Genomic DNA, 19,904 nt, shown 5'->3' on the forward strand with positions numbered 1-19,904 from the left:
TCATAACAGCATAGTTTTACTCATAACAACACGGGTAACGGGCCAATGAGGTTCAAGGATTGAGAGAGGAGAAGCAAAATTGTAATGATTCGAAATTCAACTAATCAGCTGTTCAGGCCAATTTAATTGTTGATTGGTGCAAATTGATACAATGTTTCGTTGCATCACTGTCAGTGGCAATTAGAGGTTATTAGGTTATAAACAAAAACATAACCTCTCTTAGAAGTTATGAGTAGTGATTTTTAGCAATTAAAACTAGGTAAAGTAGTGTACGCAACTCGCGTAAATAGTGTTAACGACACGAGTAGAAAATTTAAGGTACGAGCCTTTTACTATTTTCTGAATATTATCACTATAAACCTATTTGTAAACTAAACCGTATATTTTAGATTTTTTAATCCAGGCCTATTTGAAATATTTTCAGCCCTTGTTGGAGATTCTGTAAGTCCTTTTACGAAAGGTAATTATTTCGGTTTGTTGTTATATGTGTTTGACTGTTAATATTATCTAATTAACTTATCTGTGTATTCATACAAAAGATCCTCCATAGAATATTGGCTACATTTCTGCCAACTTTCAACTTAATCAGTGCGGTAGTTTTGATTTTCGCGATAATTAAGACTGGCACCCAAATATCTATACTATCTGATCTGCAATGTATTTTTCACCACTCAAGAAACCACTCATGTTTTAGCCATTTTACAAATGTTTATTGGAGACCGAAAGCTACGTATTGCTACCTACATCGATGTATAATACTCTACATAGAGAGTCATTATACATTGATGGCTGCCTATGAAAGCCGTTATCGTCATTTGGGGAGCGACCGGGTTAGTTACGAGTAAAAACATGTGTACATGTTGCATAAATATTGTAAGATTATAAAAAAATTAAAGAGTCAGAATGTTAAATTACTTTTAGATAAAACATGTTTTCTACTAGTACAGGTTTAAATCAGATTAGATTTATTCAAAGTAATTTAAGACAACCTGATACTGACTAAGTTACAGCCACTTGATAACGTTCCAGTAAAACCGCAGACAGAGCTAATCACAAACTTACAAGTTACTCCAGTCCATGAAAGAGTAAATCGATTCAAGTAACAATTTTAATTAATTACTGTACTTTTAAAATAAAGTCTAATGAACAGAGTAATTTGAATATAAATCGTTAAATATAAAATATTGAAAATCAACTTCTAAGGACCTACTCCACTGTTTGAATACTAAATTATTTGTCTTCACTAAAAGCTTGGTAAAAAAAGGTAATATTAATGAAAAACATTCAAAGTAACAAAAATTAGAAATTTTCAGTATTAATAATGGCTTTAATGTAGATACATTATTTCTAAGGAAAAAAATTTCTTATTGTGGATATAATGTAATATAAAGGGAAACATATGTAAAATGAAGGTTACTTGACACAAGCTTTTAATCTTTTGCTATGTGAATGCAATATAATCTGTTGTGTAAAATTAAATATTACTCTTGAATGTAATAATTTGTTAATGATACAACTATATTTAGAGAAAATTACAAGAATAGTCAAAATAAATACCATTCATTCATGATGGTGAGATTGAAACTAGACTGAATTTTAGAGGTTGACATGATCACTAGAAAATGTAATGAATCCTAATTTATTAAAACCTTTTGAAACAAATATTCATGCAGCAAGCTGGTACGGATTTGGTTTCAAGTTACAAACTTTAAATGGTTTACTTTAGGCCTTTCAACAAATGGTGGGACTGTGAAGAGGTTGGTTGTGACTCATCTGTTAGCATCAGTAAGGGTTCTATTCAATTTACAGCAGATTATATAAAAACAAAAATAGTTATAATGACTAACAGTTTATGATTTCACTCAAAACCTTGGGGTGCTGTCGGTTGAATCATCTTGCAAAAACATGATGGAGATTGAGGATAATTGGGACTAGCAGGTCCACTTCGTCTTGGCCAAACTCCATGCCCAAAGTAACGCTCAAGATCGTAATGTGGTCTGGTTTTTGTAAGCAATCCACAGCCGAAAACGGCTGATTTGTAAAACAAAAATAATGTTGATTGTTTGCCTTCATTAGGAAGCTACCAAAATGGTTTTTATCTTATTTTGCTAACATAAACTAAATGAATAGGCCTATGTTGAAAACAATTATGTTAAAAACACTATAATTATAGGTTTGCATTAACAAATTTTATGAGGATTGTTTTATAGTTTTAAATTGAAAGTTAAACCAGGAACTATAGAATGCAATTTTTTAGGATAGGTCAAATATAGTATTTTTGTGATGGATGGGGAAGTATTGAAATAACACACAAAGGGTTTTTCATTGTTTATTTTTTAAACACATGTACACTTCATTTTTTTAATATTTGAGTCAAATATTGCAAGATGTTTCCGTTAAAGAGACTCAGGCTCCACAAAGCAGACATTGTTCAAAGATGTTACAGTACAGAATCTAAGATAGCAGAAACTAGCGTTATATCCTCTACTTTGTTATCAAATCTTTCTTATATTTATATTAATTCTTACAATGAATATATTTCATACATAATTTACTAATGATTTAAGAATGTTACACTTGTCAGGGGGCACAAATCATGATATGTTTTGATAGTGGTGTTTTTGTTGGTGTCGGCCTGACACAGATTAAAAGAAGGCTGATGTGTCATGGTGACGAGCCGACACCAACCCTTGACACCAAACAAGGACTGAGGCTCATCAGTCACAGCGTAACAGCAGGCACTCTCAGGCTGGGTACAACACAAACCACAGGGTCCATTCATACAACATACCAATACAATCTACTTTAGGTTAAATGTCAACAGATTTATAAGTTTTGAATGCGGTAGGTAGGGGCTAGAGAGGTTTTAGGATCAACAAATAATTTCTTCAGGGATAGACTCGAAGATAACAATAATTTACGTTACAGTTACAAATGAGCCCCGAGTAAACCGCAGTACAGTCAATGCCAACAACAATACTCCACATGAACAGTAATAATTGAGTTGTTTCCGGATGAAGAACTTCACACAATCGTATTAGTACGGTACCTAACAAGACACTGAATATTGCTAGGTTAACGCTGTAACTATTCATAAAAGTCGTGTGAAGATCTTCAGCAAAAGACACATTTAGAAGACCCTTTCCTTATACAGTACAAATAGACATTGAAACGGGTAGAAACATTGATTTCTCCTAACCTAAGCTGATATGTATGTTTGGTGATTCCTTCACACCCCCGGGGGTAAATGCCCCTGTACCTGGTTTGAGCTGAGATTTGATGATGATAATTCGCATGGCTCGTACAAGACATGGATTCATGGACGGATATTTCCACAGAGGATCGACGGACTGTGCTGTTTCCAGAGTGCATCTTTACACATTCACATTGTGCTTTATCGGCTACTATCGGCCGGTCGTATCTTTTAATGATTGTCGTATATGTATAAATGTTTGTTTAAAAAATTAACAATTTATTTTACCGTATATCACAATGTGTTACGTTATTTTTCTTTTATTAACCGACAGTGTACTGTACAAATGCAGTGCTTTAAGGTTGGTGCAATTTTAAAAATATTACTAAAAGAAATTAAATAAGTGTGACATCGAGGGAGGAGTGAAGAGTGAATGGACCTGGGGGAAACAGCGCAGTCCTCGAGGATTCTCTCTGTGTACACGGGAGTCAGTGTCCGGCAAGGCTCTCAGCTGTTTCTACCTTCAGCCTTACCGAGACTACATGACAATCCCAAAAACATTAATAAATACTAGTCTACAGTTACATCACACCTTACACACACAAAGCATTATAAACTATAACTAACACTACAGTAATTATATATTTGGTTAACATTAAATACAAGTTTTATAACTTAACTCTGGTTTTAAAAGAGAAAGTTGCTCCATGCTTCAGGTCTTTGGTATATTTTGGACTGAGAAAGATATGGATTAACCCTGACTATTGGCAAATCTAAAGAAGTTACCCTAGTCACTTAGGCTTGGCTGAGGTAAAACATTAGATAAATATACAATTATTACTAACTAACCTGTTATTTGACTGATTAAATCAAATTAGAACAAACTATACTTTGTTTCATATCTACAAAATGCTACACCTGCCTCACAGGACTTTGCAGCCGCAAGGAAATTAAAGTTAAGATAGAATAAGCTCGCAGTTAGTAAACTTAGAAGTTTAAACAAACCTCGTCATTTATATTAAATCACCTTATGAGATTCAAAGTAAATCAACTTCAAAAATTGATAATGGAATGATTATTGAATTATCCATCTTAGCTTTGCTCATGATAGATTTTACATTTCATGTAAGAAGTTCAATTGACAGATATGTTAGCCAGGCAACAATTTGTAAAATTAATTATAAGATTAGTTTAACTAAGCAAAGTCACTGAAGCGGCAACCTATGGCAGTTTAAAGTTATGCTTAGCATACTTTAAAACATATTTTAGAAATGAAAACCATTTTCTCATTACAACTTGTTGTTAGTAGATTCATTTATTTTATATCTTTGGAGGAATTTATTTTTTTATCTTGCTAAGCCAAAATTTGATTGGGTCCACAAAATTGGATTTAAAACAGGGGAATTCTACATTGCCAATGTACAGAGCATAGGTTACCACTTTTATTTAGGAACAAACATAGTAGGACTGGCCCCACAATAAAGAAATACAACAAATCAGCAAACGTGAATATCACAGGTACTTAGTAAGAGTCTTTCTAGCGTAATACAGAATACGAAAATTGGTCAAAAATTATTAAAATTGTTTCAACTAAAAAAATACAGTGACAAATGGATAAAATTATGGTTACCAAAGTTTTCAAATTTCATACAGAAACCGGTATTTACAATCATTATTAAAATAACTCAAAATAACACACAAACAAGTTTTACATAATACCCAATAATAAAAAAATATTTAGAAATAACAAAAAGCTTTAGAAATTATTACATTTTGCCTTTTACTTAATAAAACATTGAAACAAAATTACTGAACTCTCAGAAGAAAACAAAAACTTTTCAATAGCAGTTATAGAGTGAAACGGATTTGCAAAATTTAAATAACCTGAATTGCTGCACAAAAATCTGAAGTTAAAGCAGATAAACTACAAGGGTATGGTATCAGAGTTTTGTTATTGAAATAAGCTTGTCAATAAGCAAGGGAGCTTATCAAAATAATAATAGGCTACATTAATTATATAATGATGGAACAATGTATTGTTTAACAAATTAAAATACTTCTGAAGAACAAGTAACAAGTGATAAATTTAGGCATTTTTACTCATGCTTATTAAAGTTTGAGTATTGATAAAGAAATAATTAAATCAAAAATGTGATTTAAAAAGGTGATTCAAAGTCATAGTACGTACGATTGGTCTCATTATTTGACAGAATATTTTTTAATGTCATGTGAAAAATATTGAACAGTTTCACAAAAAGAGCTTTTTAAAATAATATATCTACGAATATATCTTTTATGATCACTTTTAAGTACTGACATAAATATTTACATACACTAGGAGACTGAAAGCCTACAAGTTCGAATGATATGTGCGCTGGCTAGACATCGATGTCCCCCATCATCGCGTCCTTCTAAAGTATTATTGCTATTTAAGAGGAAAATATAAATTAAAAGAGATTCAAGAAAGAAAATATTGTAAACGGCGGTTTTGGTTTTAGATGCATGCTTTCAACATTATTCCGGTCTTTGGCATTCAGTCAGCATTAACAATCCAATTAATTGAATTAACTTTGGTATGAAAACAAGAAATTTAATTCTTAAACTTCTTTTTAAGAAACTAGATGGAATTAATACTGCAAAAATCACACAATGCAAAGAAAAAAACGTACATAGTTATAACATACACTTCACATCTGCTACACTCACAAGCTTTAAAATTACATTTATTAAGAGGATAAAAATTATATTTATTTATATATTCATAATAAAAAACATCAAAAGTCATAGCAATATAACAAAAATATGTCTTGTTGTATATCACATACATTTAGATTTGTGTATAGGTCTTTATCATCAAAGTATGCATAATTGCAAATAAATGTTACCTTACTGACAAAACAATAAAAAGAGAATTCCATTGTCTTTTACTAATTTCTATCATCTCTACCTCTGAAATATCGCTTTGATTTTAAAATCTATTATAAAAACTAGAACACTGAAGATTTTATCTAAAACATAGACTTCTTAGTAGATGCACAGTATTAAGACCATCCAATATCAACTAACAACAACATTAACACAAATCTAATAATAATTATCCTATCCTCCAACATCCTCAGATTCCACTAAGCAAAGTTTTCACGATAAAAAATATTTCGCTACCTTTTTGCTGATGTAGATCCTGATTACAATCCTAGAATCCTTTTCTTAGATAGCGGTTACAACTCGTGTATAGTACATAACAAAATTGCAATATAATTATAAACAGTACAGGCCTCTTATTATTCGTCTTAAATTAAAACAAACATCTCAAAAAGAGCCTTGTAAAGGATTTTAATTAATAAATCTATGTAGCGTAACATTTAGGGCACCTTTGGTTTTCCGATCTTTACCTAACAATAGCTCTACTTAAGATACATACACATTTCTCATTTCTATCGAAGCTCACTAACAAAACTTAATTTTTAATATTTCTCATTCATAGCAACAAACATAGACTACAGGCCTACCCAGAATGGTTATTTTAAATTGATTTGTTGCAGGGCCAAAATGAGAAGCTACTAAAAACAGAGTTTTCCATCAGCGAGTAGAGCTACACCTTGGCCGTTTCAACTAGAGGACTGCACTGTCAGGTGGCGTTGCCCACCTGCGTAGGCTGCATGTAGTTGTAATTAAGATTGTCCATTCTCTTCGCTCCGGTAGGATCCCTACAATAGTGTTCATACATTAAAATCAACTACTATAAAATAAAAACATAAGATTTAATATAAAATATTGGCTTTTGAGATATAAAAAAAAGATTACAGTTGTCCTATTCTTCATTTATACTGGTGAAATCATCAACATAGCACGGTGGTATGATACATTTTTGCATTAAAACACACATGCTTCAATTGGGTACACAAGATATGCAATTGCTCCTTCGTATGTACAAGCAATTATCAAACCAAAATACCATTACTCACTCCTTATTATTCTTATGTTAATTTTCACAGCAAATTTTATGTTCAGTTTTGCCATAGCTGTGGAATATAACAGTGCAAATACATCTACATGAAACATGAATAGTGTAAGTGAAGAAACATTATTACTTAGTGCATTGTGACGAGAAAGACAGAGTATTGAAGTTGGTTAGTTTAGAGCTACAGTTGTACAGTTGGAAGTGGCTTTAATTCAATTTTTTGAATGAGTATTTGCTAAGTATTCATTCATGACCATATGAAAATTGTTGTTTGGAATATTTGAAAATGGAGAAATCGTTTGTTCTTACTGTAGGAAATACCTTCTTTTGTATGCCAATAGTGAAACGTATACGTTTAGTTACACAATTATAATGTTTTGTTTTGACCAATCAGAAGGTGATGGTTTAAGCCACCCAATAAATTTAACACAGGATTGGGGAGTGATCTAATTTTAAACAAAACTATATGAATAAGTTTTAAGTAGAATTTTAAAACAAATATTCAAGACTTTCTCATGTTTCTAGAGACCAAATTATCCGAAAGAAGTAGATTGTTTGTCTAGAGAACATTATAAAATACAAAAATTGAAACGAACCTCGGACATTTTGCTTTTGGCGTACTCAATTCGAATAGCACCTCGATCTGAGGAGAGCAGGAAAGAACCCTGAAGGGTGGCCATAGCCTGGGCAGCGTATCGAACATCCTGGTACTCAACAAAGGCGACAGGAGAGCCGCCTTTGGAGTGCATTCGCAGACGGGAGAACCCAGGGAAGCTGTGCACATAACAACAGTGGTAGGCGTAGGCTGTGCAAGGTATAACCGGCCGCGGCGCGCAATGTGCACTCTGCCTCGTCTCAACTGTGCAAGTGTTACGGTTATGCTACTCAAAGTGTCGGAGTGCAGAGTGCACAGACGCCATGGCTGAGATGGAGGGTTAGTGTATGGTGTGGTGCAAGTGTAAGGGAGGGGCTACAGTGAGAGACAAGCTTCTATGATGAGACATGCATGACAACCACTTAGACTACCCCACCCCTCACGCACACACACACCACACACCACACACCCACACACAGACACACACAACAACAGTACTCAATCAAAACTTAGACTAGTCGCACTGGTGTTTACTGTAATATCATATTTTGATATTCAATTCTACATTGTTGAAAAAAAAAAACATGAATAATAAGCATTAGTCAATAATAACAAAATATGACATTTCACCGATGAATTTTTATGAATTTGTATTTAAGTTCACAGAGTATCCGATGAAAAAAAAACTATCCTATTACTATCAATAAGTTGGCTTTAAAAGTAAACAGAGTATGTATTTTACAGATATCAACATTTTGCAACGTATATTATTTTGTTTGAGATATATAGTACAGTATAAAACCTGGAAGAAGGATGTAGAAAAATAATAGGACACTAATAAACTATGACTTAAACAAGCCACAACTGAGGGGGTTTGCTATTATGAAATATTGTTACATTGGAACTGATCTGCAATATTAAAGTGGATGCCTTATTGTAATTATGAAACAAAACATGTATTTTCAAATAACATTAAAAAAAATAATTTTATTATTATTACAGTTGAGTTTCACCTAAATGACCAAATAGAAATAAAATTGAGTCATAATGTCATTTCACTTTAATAGACCTTTTTCTGGATCTTCTTCAATAACTTTGTGACTAGCTGATAAAAATAAATATTTTGTGAGTCTCTTTTAGTACCTGGACATTGAGTTAGAAAATACTGTGCTTATAGGTTATGATGTAAGTTACCACTATGCTACCTTGAACTACCTCTTTGATTCTAATTTCAGTAAAAGTCATAAAGAGTGTTTATTTTTGTTAGACATTATTTTTACCTAGAGAATCCGCAAACACGTATCTTTCTAACCGCTATGCTACTGATACTTATTAAACATACCTTGCAAATATTTCCTTCAGCTCATGCTCTGAGACGAACTGTCCGAGGTTGGCCACAAAGAGCGTGGAGCAGGGACCTGTGGGGATCCCAGGCTGGGACGATGGCGAGGAGCCTACAGGCGAGGCTAGCGCTGGCGAGGGGAGGAAATGAGGCAGCGAGGCGTGCATGGCGGTCAACGCAGCGGTCGGATGAGGGATGGACATGGGAGGCTGTGAACAATATGACATATACTATGACTTGTGACCATCATATACCTGCACAATGATACGATAGCTTTGTTACTGACTAAGATCAGCTGGTTCATTAGTCAGGACCATTTATTGAGCCCAATGATCAAGGACAGCTGGTTAGAACCATCAAAAGGCTACAGGTTTTATTTTCTTCCACTATACAAAGTATATACCGTAAAATAATTTGAGTTTGAGTTGGTATAATCTAAGGTTTTATCATTTTGATTTTTAGTGGGCATTTTCCCATAAAAATTCATAAAATACCGGCGGCATTGACTATTAACAGTTGCTCCCACTGCTTGTTCATTATAAGGGTTGTTGACAAGCTAATGGGAGAAAGTATAAGTTAGGTTGCTGATACCTTTTGGTTAATAACAAACTGGCATCCTTTTGAATACTAGGTGAACACTATGTCACAGTGAACACATTTATTATTGCCAACAACAACCAAAGGAATTAGGCATTAAGGATCAAGTGATTTCTTTAATTCACAGAGTAAGTTATGTATTTTCAAATTCTTATATAAAAAAGGAGTTTATTATGATTTGAGCATCCAATAAGTCATAATCTGTCTCAAAAGTTAACTTTAAAACATTTTATAAAATAACATATTTGGTATTTTATATTGATTACTTTAAAGACAGAATAAAGGCAAAGAAAGCATGTACAGCGAAGCAATATTGTGCTTACTAATAAATTTTAACAAAAAAAAAATAATTTACCCATATATGTATACCGTTGTGTTCTATTTATAGTTAAAATATTTTGACTTAACTTGGATAGCTGTAATATAAACAAGTTCTAAATATAAGCAAAGTGTTACAGTATAATAATATCTAAACAATAATAGCTGAAACCAAACACAGATGATAGGATATAAGATAAGATTTGAGCAATGGATGTGGAGTTGATATAATGGAAATTCAAGATCTTTTACAGGATTTCTGGGGCTTTATGGGTTTTGTAAAAGTGCTTTTTGCAGTACAAGGTGCTGTGCTTTTTAAAAGTTATTGTGTTGCATGTTTATTACTTGTATTTATTTTGTGACTTCCATGTTTATTTTGAAATAAATTTGTTCAAGTATGGGCCTACCAGTACAGTTGTTTATATAAAGTATTCTCCTTACTTGATTTTAACTTAATGAAGTATTCTTCTTGTCTGTAAAAATGAAATTGATTACGTTTTCAAATCGTAAACAGGGTATGTTAAAAAAGAAACAACAACCCTTTGTTTTATTGACAAATGTTGTTCGTATCAATACACATCAAAAACATGGTGGAAAGTAACAGGAATAATGTGTATGTTATTTATTTAATCTGTTGGTTAGTAGCTAGTTTTTAAACATTAAATTGATTCAAGGGAGAGTGCTTAATCCCACCCAATTTTCTGAAGCTACAAGGCATTTTAAGTTGCTGTTATATTTTTTAGTATTTTTTTTTCTTTACCGTTTATTTTTTGTGACTATATTTTTGTTGTGAACTCTGAACGATATAAACTTGATGGGAATCACCCTACATGGGACATTAATCTATATTAAATATATTTTTGGTTTACCTGTTTATAATAATTTTAAAGAAATAAATATATTGAAATTTACATCAAACCCAAAATAACACAATTTAAAAGTATATTGTATGTGTAACTCAAAAGGATAATTATACATAACCATGCAGAATTAGTTTGTTAGACTTTATGTTTAGATAATTACTTTATTTATTTTGAAGTATGAAATATGTACATAAATAAAAAAGCTCGTAACACCCCTGATTTACCTGGTCAATCTCAAAACTTACAGCTCCTACCATTTTCAACATATCACCATAGTCGTTTATGTACACTTTATGTGCAAAATAAATAACACTGTGTTACAAGTGAGTGCAGGTGATGGTGAGGGTAATTGGTCGACACAGGTAATTGATCTGAATTACATGTTGGTGGTAGGAGGGGGCTGGTTGGCCCAAAGTGTCCGGTTTGTCAGCAGATAGTCAGAGGTATGAACGTACGGGGACCTGGGGATGCAAGGCAGGGTGGACCAGAGCGTGCTGTAGGGCTGCGCCAGGTAGGTCTGCTGCGGTGGCGTAGGCGAGGTGATGAGGCCACAGGTCGGGGGCGCCGGGGAAAAACGGAGTGCCGAGATCTGAAACATCAAACACTGTCAGAAAATGTGAACCACATAATCTACTACAAGTTATAAGTCTTAAATCAGTGGTTTACCAAGAGTAGTGAACAGTATTTCACCAAGAGAAAAAGGAAAATTGAATAAAATATGGTTAACATATTTTAATCTGAGGATCATTAATAAAATCTGCTTTTATCGATTTACCTGAACTGAAAATATTTTGTAAATCAGTAAGTTTGGGCCCAGGGTATCTTATTTTTGTCTTACTTAGACCTGGTTTAGACTTTAGGACACTTATTTTTTATTTTTATAAAAAATAACTAAATAAATATTTCAAAACCATTTTTAGGTCAACTGTTGTATAAATAGCGAATTGGTTTCCTGTACTTAAGTATGTCTATAATTTAAATTATTATTTCCACATTTATATACAACTGTTTTTGGGTAATTATGATCTAAGTTAGACCTATATGAAATTTTATTTACTTTTTCTACTGTTAGAATGTATAAACATACTGAATGGTTATACAAATGTCTTGGAGACAAATGAATAAACAGACTACGTTACTTCGTCCCAGCAGATCACTTACAACATTAAATGGCAAAAAATCTGTTTAAGTTATACAATTTTTTAAGTAAATAATTATTGATAGCTATAATAATACATAATGTAAATTTTTAAATAAACCAATCCAATAGTCAATGCCAGAACGTAAACCACCCATTTTAAAAGGAAACCTTGACACTCCATTCAGTATGAGGAGATGTTAGCTTAATATCCCACATTAAAATTACAAACATAAACGACATAGTGGATCTGAAACAGTAAACCAAAATAAAAAAATATTTGAAATGGTACACTTGTTACTCAGTTTCAGTAAGTTTAAAGTCAAAATAAACAAAACGTCCCAAAGCCAACAGCAAATATAACCACAAAATTACCAACACTTAATAATTATTTTTACAAAATATGAAATCGGCATTAAAAAGTTTGAGTCAGTGATGATTATTTCATTCAATGTTTTATAAGTTAATTTTTAAGATATTCTAGCCTCTAGCATCCTAGATTGAATATTAAAGACGAATTTTCAATAACAAAAATAATGCACAAAACATATTTTGTGTTGCTTTATTTCAAGAGCTATGAAATAAAAGAGGGGAACAATATGTATACAGCATCAAATTATTAGGTTACACTTAAATAGGTTAACCCTATATTGTAACCTAGACTAGTTGGTTGTTTACAAAATTAAAAAAGGGGGTTTTTACACTTCTCTCTAACTATTAGTGTACCTAAATAAAAAGTAAAATTTACACAATTAATTGCCACATGATAATTGTTCAATTTGTATGTTAAAAAAAAGCAAATTATGAATGTTACCGCCATTAAATTAAGTTGATTTGTTTGAGTTAAAAAATACTTTTTTTATTGTGTGTATGAGCACAGAATTGAGAGGGCTTCCTCCCCATATTGTATAGTAAAAGATGTTAACATATTCATGTCATTAAATAAAAACTATTGGTTGGCTTATTAAACTTACAGATAACAGAAAATTTTATTAAAAAACAAAAAAGCATGTAAAAAACATAAAAACAGATTGTTGTTGAATGTGAATTACACAAATATTTACTTGTTGCCTGTACGATTAATTGTTTTATGTTTTTTGTTTGGTTAACACATATTAAAGTATGAACCCTTATCTAATATTATCTATTTTTATATCCCTAACCAATTAAATTAAATCACGTCTTTTGGGGTAGTTTAATTGGGATTGAGCGAATAAAACTATAACCATAAAATACAAGTTATGCAATAATTTCTTTGATTCTAAAATATTATAATGTTGATAAATAGAAAGTCTTTAACTATTTAAAAATAATTTACGGGTTACCACTCAATAATATATTCCATATTTATGATCATGTGAGAGTGTCGAAGTTGGGTATAAAGCAGGAGGTTAACGAAGATGTGGGAGGGAGGCACATTATAATTGGCACCCCCTTCTCCTGCATGTAGATTCCAATTATCATTACAAATCCATTACCACCTAATGTAAACTTACTGTTGTGTGAAATGTTAGAATCAGAATAACCTAACACCCCGTATGGTATCATCAGTTTTGGTGTGGAACATTTATCAATCTTCCCATTAATGTAAAACTAAACTGGGTTGCAGATTTGTATGATAATGTTTGATAATCAGCAGAGTAAAATGTTTGAAAAGTTTATCCAAATTGATATTTTAAACTGATTTGTGACACTGTTAAGGAACCTATCTCCCAAGTAGTTAATTTATTCATTATTGAAAATAGATCATCTTTTTAACGTCTGGAATAAAGAACATAACCTGAGTGGATAATCGGTTTGATAAAATCAGTATGTTATCAACAAGATATAAACTAAGAGGACAAGCAAAATACAAGTAAAATTGAGTTTTAAAGCTACTTCCAACAGATTTACCGATTTTTAGTAAAAATACTGTTAATTAATTATTTAAATAAGTTTTTACATGCACCTTCTTGCTACTTACACTAAGCAGAAAATATTAAAAACCATTAACACAGTTTGGATTCTTTTTAAATAATGGAAATTATTGTATTGGAAACCAAACGGTCTTGCAACCAAATGCTATACTTTACCTTAAATTGCTTAACTTTATATTATGAAATAGTTTTTTTTTTTCACGTGATCCATTATAATTAACAAGATAACTCGAGTAGCTATGACTTAAACTTAAATAATATACTTACTCCGAATTCTTTGCCCCAACTCAATACTGATTTATATTGGTTTAATAACAATCTCCTTCAAAGGAACTAATTTTAATTTCAAGTCAATCAGAAAGATTGCCGATATCACAAGGGACAAAAATATTCACCAAAGATTCACTTGAAAGATAGATAAATTTGAAGTAGCTTATAATACAACAGAAAAAGCTACTGTTTACTAAAAGCTAAAAGAAGGTAGTGCAAGGTTAGTGGAGTGATATAAGCGTATGGCTCAGTCAATGCAGCAATCATATTTATGTATAACATTTTTTGGGTAGACTTCCGTATCTGTTGGCACAAATAACCGAATGAAAATATCGATCGATATATCGAATGATACAATCGAATAATCGATATATTTTCATTCGGTTGTTGGTGCCAACATATACAGAAGTCCACCCCATTTTTTCTGTTAAAATAATTACATGGTATTGTTCTGTTTCTAGCTGTACAGTTTATAGATCGGTTGGATGATTGCTACTCTGGCGGCCGGCGAAGGGAGTGCAGAAGCTTATGCGAGGTGGGTGGTACTTACGTCCGGTGAGTGGGTGCATCAAAGTTGGGTGCGAGGTAGTGAGGCTAGCGACGGGCTGTTTGGGCTTGCTAACCTTGGTGTTGCTTTTGGCAAACTCGAGTCGAATCGTCTGAGGCATATCGGGATCAAACCGGACACCCTGCTGTAATAAACAGGCCCACGCCATGACATCAAACTAGTCAAAAATCGCACAGGCCAGTGAGGCTAATGTTGTGCAACTTTGGTCGCTTTGAAAGGTAATAGACGGTTGAAAATCATAAAACATCTTTACATTACAGTGAAATACTGATAGTACTGTTGTATACCTTTCAAATCGACACAAAGAACCACAAAACAAGGTACAAATACCCTGAAGTGCAAAAAATTCAAAAAGATTAAAAATGATGTTACCGTGAGCAGAAAATGAGGTTAGAGAGGGTTACAAGATAGAAAGAAAGGGGTAGCACTACGGTACTGCGTGAAGCGGGTGGCACTCGGTGCATGTAGCTCTAGGCAGCCACTCCGCTCCATACATTGGTCAACTGTACAGCAAAGTATCTCACAGCTCATAAGTGATATCCCACTGATACCCTAAGATTCACAATTAAAATCGGGAAAAGCAGTGTTACTATACCTAAACAGTTTTACTCTGCAATGTGTGCTATAACAACAAATAGCCTTCATTTTTACCAAACGTATCAAAAATAGGAAATACAGTCAAAAAGCTCTTTGTTATAAACATGAAACTCCCGAAGGATCATGTTTTTTGTTAGACCTGTTAGATATTTTAATACAAGGATGTTGCTTTGGACTCATTTGCTAGTTTCTCTGAACCAACTAAACATATATTGAGGGTTAGATATTTGTAGAAATATTCATACAACTGATTCGTAACGTAAGATGATGATTAAAAAAACTATTACAATCCAACCACAGTCAAAAAAGGTTAACCAGTTTACTTTTACTATTAAATACTGAATGCATATTCGAGAAAAATTTTATGCTGACAAAATGTTTTAAGAAGCTGTAAATTGCAATGAATTGTGACCGATACTGTTTGAAGGAAAATGTATCACCCATACAAAGAGGTTTACAAAAAGGTTTTTGGTAAATCTTTTGGCTAAAGTGTAAACTGTACGAGCTAGTCTATGTGAGGTGCGACAGACAGATGTGCCTGCACATGAAGCGTCCGAACCATCAACACCACTGCAGGTTCGGTCCACGACTCCTCTCGGTAACTTTCAAATGTTTCAACAACTTTCCAATTGCTAAATGTAGGCATTGAATAAATACTGTTATACTGTATATTCAATGGTATAAGTGACGTCATGTACGAGTGACCCACCTGCAAGTCTTGTTTGGCGGCCTCCGCCCCTGCGCGTGTGTTGAACGTGACGAACCCCACGGGCTGTAATACACACACATACATACAGTCAGCACATATCTACTTGGATAATAATTCATCAACAATAAGCTAAATACAAATTAATCGATTATAAAACAAACTGTAACCACATAAGTCGTTTTACTAGTTTGAGTAAAATAGCCAAATTTACATTGGTCGTTTTTCTAATATTTTTAAAGATTCTTGTGTAATTGATTTTCTGAATCAAAATGCTTCGTTGATGTATTCAAATGCGTTTTAAAATTGTATGAAGTTATCTCTAAAAGTTGTTTTTGTTACAAAATATTAGTTGACTATATACTATTAAAATGAACGAACCAAAACAAGGTTGAATACTGTGTTTTGATCGAGTTCAAAACCACACTAATAGTTTGTTTACATCAGTACAAAGTGTATCCGTTAATATTTCAACCCCTAATAAACATTTGTAAGACTTACAGATGCTGTTTTCCCATTCTTGCTCGTAACTTTCAGTAACGATCCCTCGTAACCCTGGAATGTAAAAACAAGTTTTAGTAGGGGAAGGGGGGCATTGGGGCTAAGACACGTGAAATTACCGATATAGAAACATAAACACACTTGTTGAATACTTTATAAAATATGACATGTTTTAAATTAGCTACACCTATTGTAGCTTATACATTTATGAACATACCTCATAGGCCCTGAACAGCAAGTATAGTTCTCGAGGCTTGGCATCCATGGGAAGACCACTGACGAATAAAGTTCTGACCTGAAACAAACACAAACCGTCAGATTGATACCACTCAGCACAACATATCATGTCGAACATCAACAAATTATTTCATCTTAGAAAATAATCACAAATTCAATTTTTCTTAACAACACAACATTTCTAGTCTCAGCAATTTAAAACATTTCCGATTTTTATTAACATCATTTTAGAACTAAATTTGTGAAGTTTCAAAGGAAAACGACGTTATGGAACTGAGACGTCAATAACGTACGTTGTATATTACACGCATTCTACGCGGCAATAAAAGATTTTAGTCCAACAGGAAATGAGAAGGCTATTTCTTCCCCGGACGTCTTTAAATCGCCGGAAATTTGCCAACTCTGCTAGAGTGTTGCCATTCAGAACAGAGCACCCCGCTAGCGCCAAGCCTTAATACACTTTTACTGTTAAGGTTTTATCATGATTTTATTTACTAGATAGAAAACCAATTCATCTTAATAAATTCAAATTGTGTATGAAAGTTTAAAGTGTATTAAAATTACTAGCGCAAACTCTCCATCAAGATCGGTGGCAGAGAGTATAATAAATTTTGGTCTAAAATTACAAATAATAACATAATGTCATGTCTAGAGTTTTTTACTGATCAAATCCTTTCCCCACAATATAGTTTATCTATAGAGGTGCGCTTAGCAATTTGTATAAATAATAAAATTCCAAACATGTTTTCATCCATATGAAAATGAGAGTTTAACTCTAAGAGTTATAATACCCGATAACCTTGCATACAGTATTTGAAATAGCACCTGATTATTTTCCAACAATTTCTAAGTGCAATGCTGATTCATTACTCAACTAATCAGACGACGTTATTCATCAAAGATGAGTTCGTTATCAATGAGAGGCGAGAAGAGGGTTCTCGTTTGGAGGATTTGCTGCGGTTGAAGAAGAGGATTCAGCGGATATATTGATTGAAATCTTGAGAAAGACTACATTTCAGGTGTCTCTACTTCAGTTATTTCAGATTTATAATTGGAAATTGCAATTCCGATCATTTTATTTCCACTTCAATATACGGATTTACTATAGATATTTTTTCTATAAAAAATTTAGACTTCTTATTCTTTACTTGCTTATATACTTGCTTAATAGTTTGGCCAGCATATCTGAAAATATGCAAACCAACTGCTGTTATTTATCCAACGGAAACCATTAGTAGTGGGTTTCAACTGACTACTATAAGATGCGTAGAACGGTTACACAGCTAGTTTTAGAATAAAAAAGTCAAATTTCTTATTCAGTTAGATTTTTAATCCGGAATGTTTAGCAAGATTCTAGAACCAAACATTCAATACAATTAGCGCCCCCCGTTAATTCACTACCACTTGCTAAATATTTTATTGCTCTAAGAACTGTTCTTCCATAATATTTACGTGCGCTGTGGTAACCTAACCTAACCTACCCTACCGATGCTGTACAGCTGCTTGGTCGAGTCATGTGGCGTAAGCGTTACGGTCCTGAAAATTTATTTAAAACAACGCTACTACACATTTTCCACTTAATTGCAGGTTCTGGTTATGTATTATATAACCTTTTATAACTAAAACGAAATTAAAGTTCTGGTAGTGAATAGACGGAATTGCAATAAAAAATAGTGAATTAACGGAAAAGGTCCCCAAACGTTTATGAATATGTGTGAACACAAGATTGGTTAGGTAAAAGGTAAATGAATCTATGAGAGCACACCCGTGATTAAAAGCACACCCGTAATTAAAACCTCAATCCAATTGTTAACACGATAACGAGAAATACTATTAATAATTTGATCAAGCAAACTCAAAACTGAGTTAAGTTTTACCCGAGCATGGATGCAATTTTACGCATCGCGCCGTACATGACACACAGGCTGAAGTAAGTTGGAGGTTTAGCTAGTACAGGGAGTGGCTCGCAAGGGAGCCACAGGTATGTCAATATTCATATCCCTTTATGAAGCCATCTAGGGGACGCGAGACGCGTCTAAGTGAAGTAACAGTGTACAATATTGATAAGCCATTACAACCTGGCACCTGAGCTGAGGTTAGCACTCACAACGAACTGAGGTTAGCACTCACAACGAACTGAGGTTAGCACTCACAACCAACTGAGGTTAGCACTCACAACGAACTGAGGTTAGCACTCACAACCAACTGAGGTTAGCACTCACAACCAACTGAGGTTAGCACTCACAACGAACTGAGGTTGAAGGCTGTTAAAGCTTCATTTTTCAAATGGTGAAGAGAATCAGTAAAACATATTACTGCGAAGACCTGCTATATAGAACAGTTTGAATTCTTAACCTCTTCAGGGACGTTTTTTGAGATTCAGAGACATTTGATCTGTACGCAAATCGGTACAGATATTAAAATCAAATTTCTAGTTTCATTTTAAAAGATAATGTAGTAAACTAAATATTATTTGAAAGGGGAAAGCATAAAATATCACAAACAAAAATTATTAATTGTATACGTACATTATAAATGGGTTTCACAACACATCAAACTTCACAAATTCACTGATTCACACATAACTTCACACAGTGGCCTCTTCAACTGAATATTTCGTTGCCTTAGAAACATGTGGGAAGGAAAGGAACCAGTGCTACCAACTTTTGAGAAGTTAATATAACCAATAATAACCACTGTACAAATGTGGGTGTTTGACAGTAATACAAAAAATTGAAAAAAAGTTAATGTACCCATATGAGACTTACTCCCTGAAGAGGTTTCCTACGAATTCAGAGACATCCTTGACGGAGAAACCGATCAGATTTTTTGATTAAGTGTCTTTAGCAAAATATTGTTTACATTGTACAATTTAATCTAATTTAATTTATGTTATGTTTTCTGAATAATATTATATTTTTGCAAAAAGTCTGAAAGTGTCTCAAGTGTTAGGTTTCCTGTTTCGGGCGAATAGTTTCAATTTTAGGTCCCAATACTGTTTTAGGAACTGACTGGAAAGTAAAAATAAATTTGTATAATATATTATTCTGGACATTTAATGTGAATAATGTAGTTATATCATGTGAACACAGTTGATAGGCT

The 19,904-nt window shown here is 33.1% G+C and overlaps 1 protein-coding gene across 3 annotated transcripts in view; it reads right to left on the reverse strand.

The window, feature by feature from the left end:
* Positions 1 to 2,313: 2,313 nt before the first annotated feature.
* Positions 2,314 to 19,904, reverse strand: part of LOC128988159 (protein couch potato-like) — a 262,004-nt gene continuing 244,413 nt past the window's right edge. Inside the window, exons 2-9 of one of the 3 annotated variants that reach the window (XM_054409401.1) lie at positions 16,783 to 16,860; positions 16,566 to 16,619; positions 16,068 to 16,130; positions 14,744 to 14,882; positions 11,325 to 11,458; positions 9,092 to 9,300; positions 7,751 to 7,928; positions 2,314 to 6,900 (exon numbers count right to left, since the gene is read on the reverse strand). In XM_054409401.1, the coding sequence (XP_054265376.1) occupies positions 6,865 to 6,900; positions 7,751 to 7,928; positions 9,092 to 9,300; positions 11,325 to 11,458; positions 14,744 to 14,882; positions 16,068 to 16,130; positions 16,566 to 16,619; positions 16,783 to 16,860 (891 nt within the window). In that variant the 3' untranslated portion in view covers positions 2,314 to 6,864. Of the gene's footprint in view, positions 6,901 to 7,750; positions 7,929 to 9,091; positions 9,301 to 11,324; positions 11,459 to 14,743; positions 14,886 to 16,067; positions 16,131 to 16,565; positions 16,620 to 16,782; positions 16,861 to 19,904 lie in introns of all 3 variants that reach the window. The other 2 variants (XM_054409393.1, XM_054409409.1) reach the window with 2 other exon arrangements.

This window comes from Macrosteles quadrilineatus, unplaced genomic scaffold, assembly GCF_028750875.1.
Source record: "Macrosteles quadrilineatus isolate MER2022 unplaced genomic scaffold, UCM_ALF_1.0 Scaffold_1__1_contigs__length_201487025, whole genome shotgun sequence".
NCBI lineage: Eukaryota > Metazoa > Arthropoda > Insecta > Hemiptera > Cicadellidae > Macrosteles > Macrosteles quadrilineatus.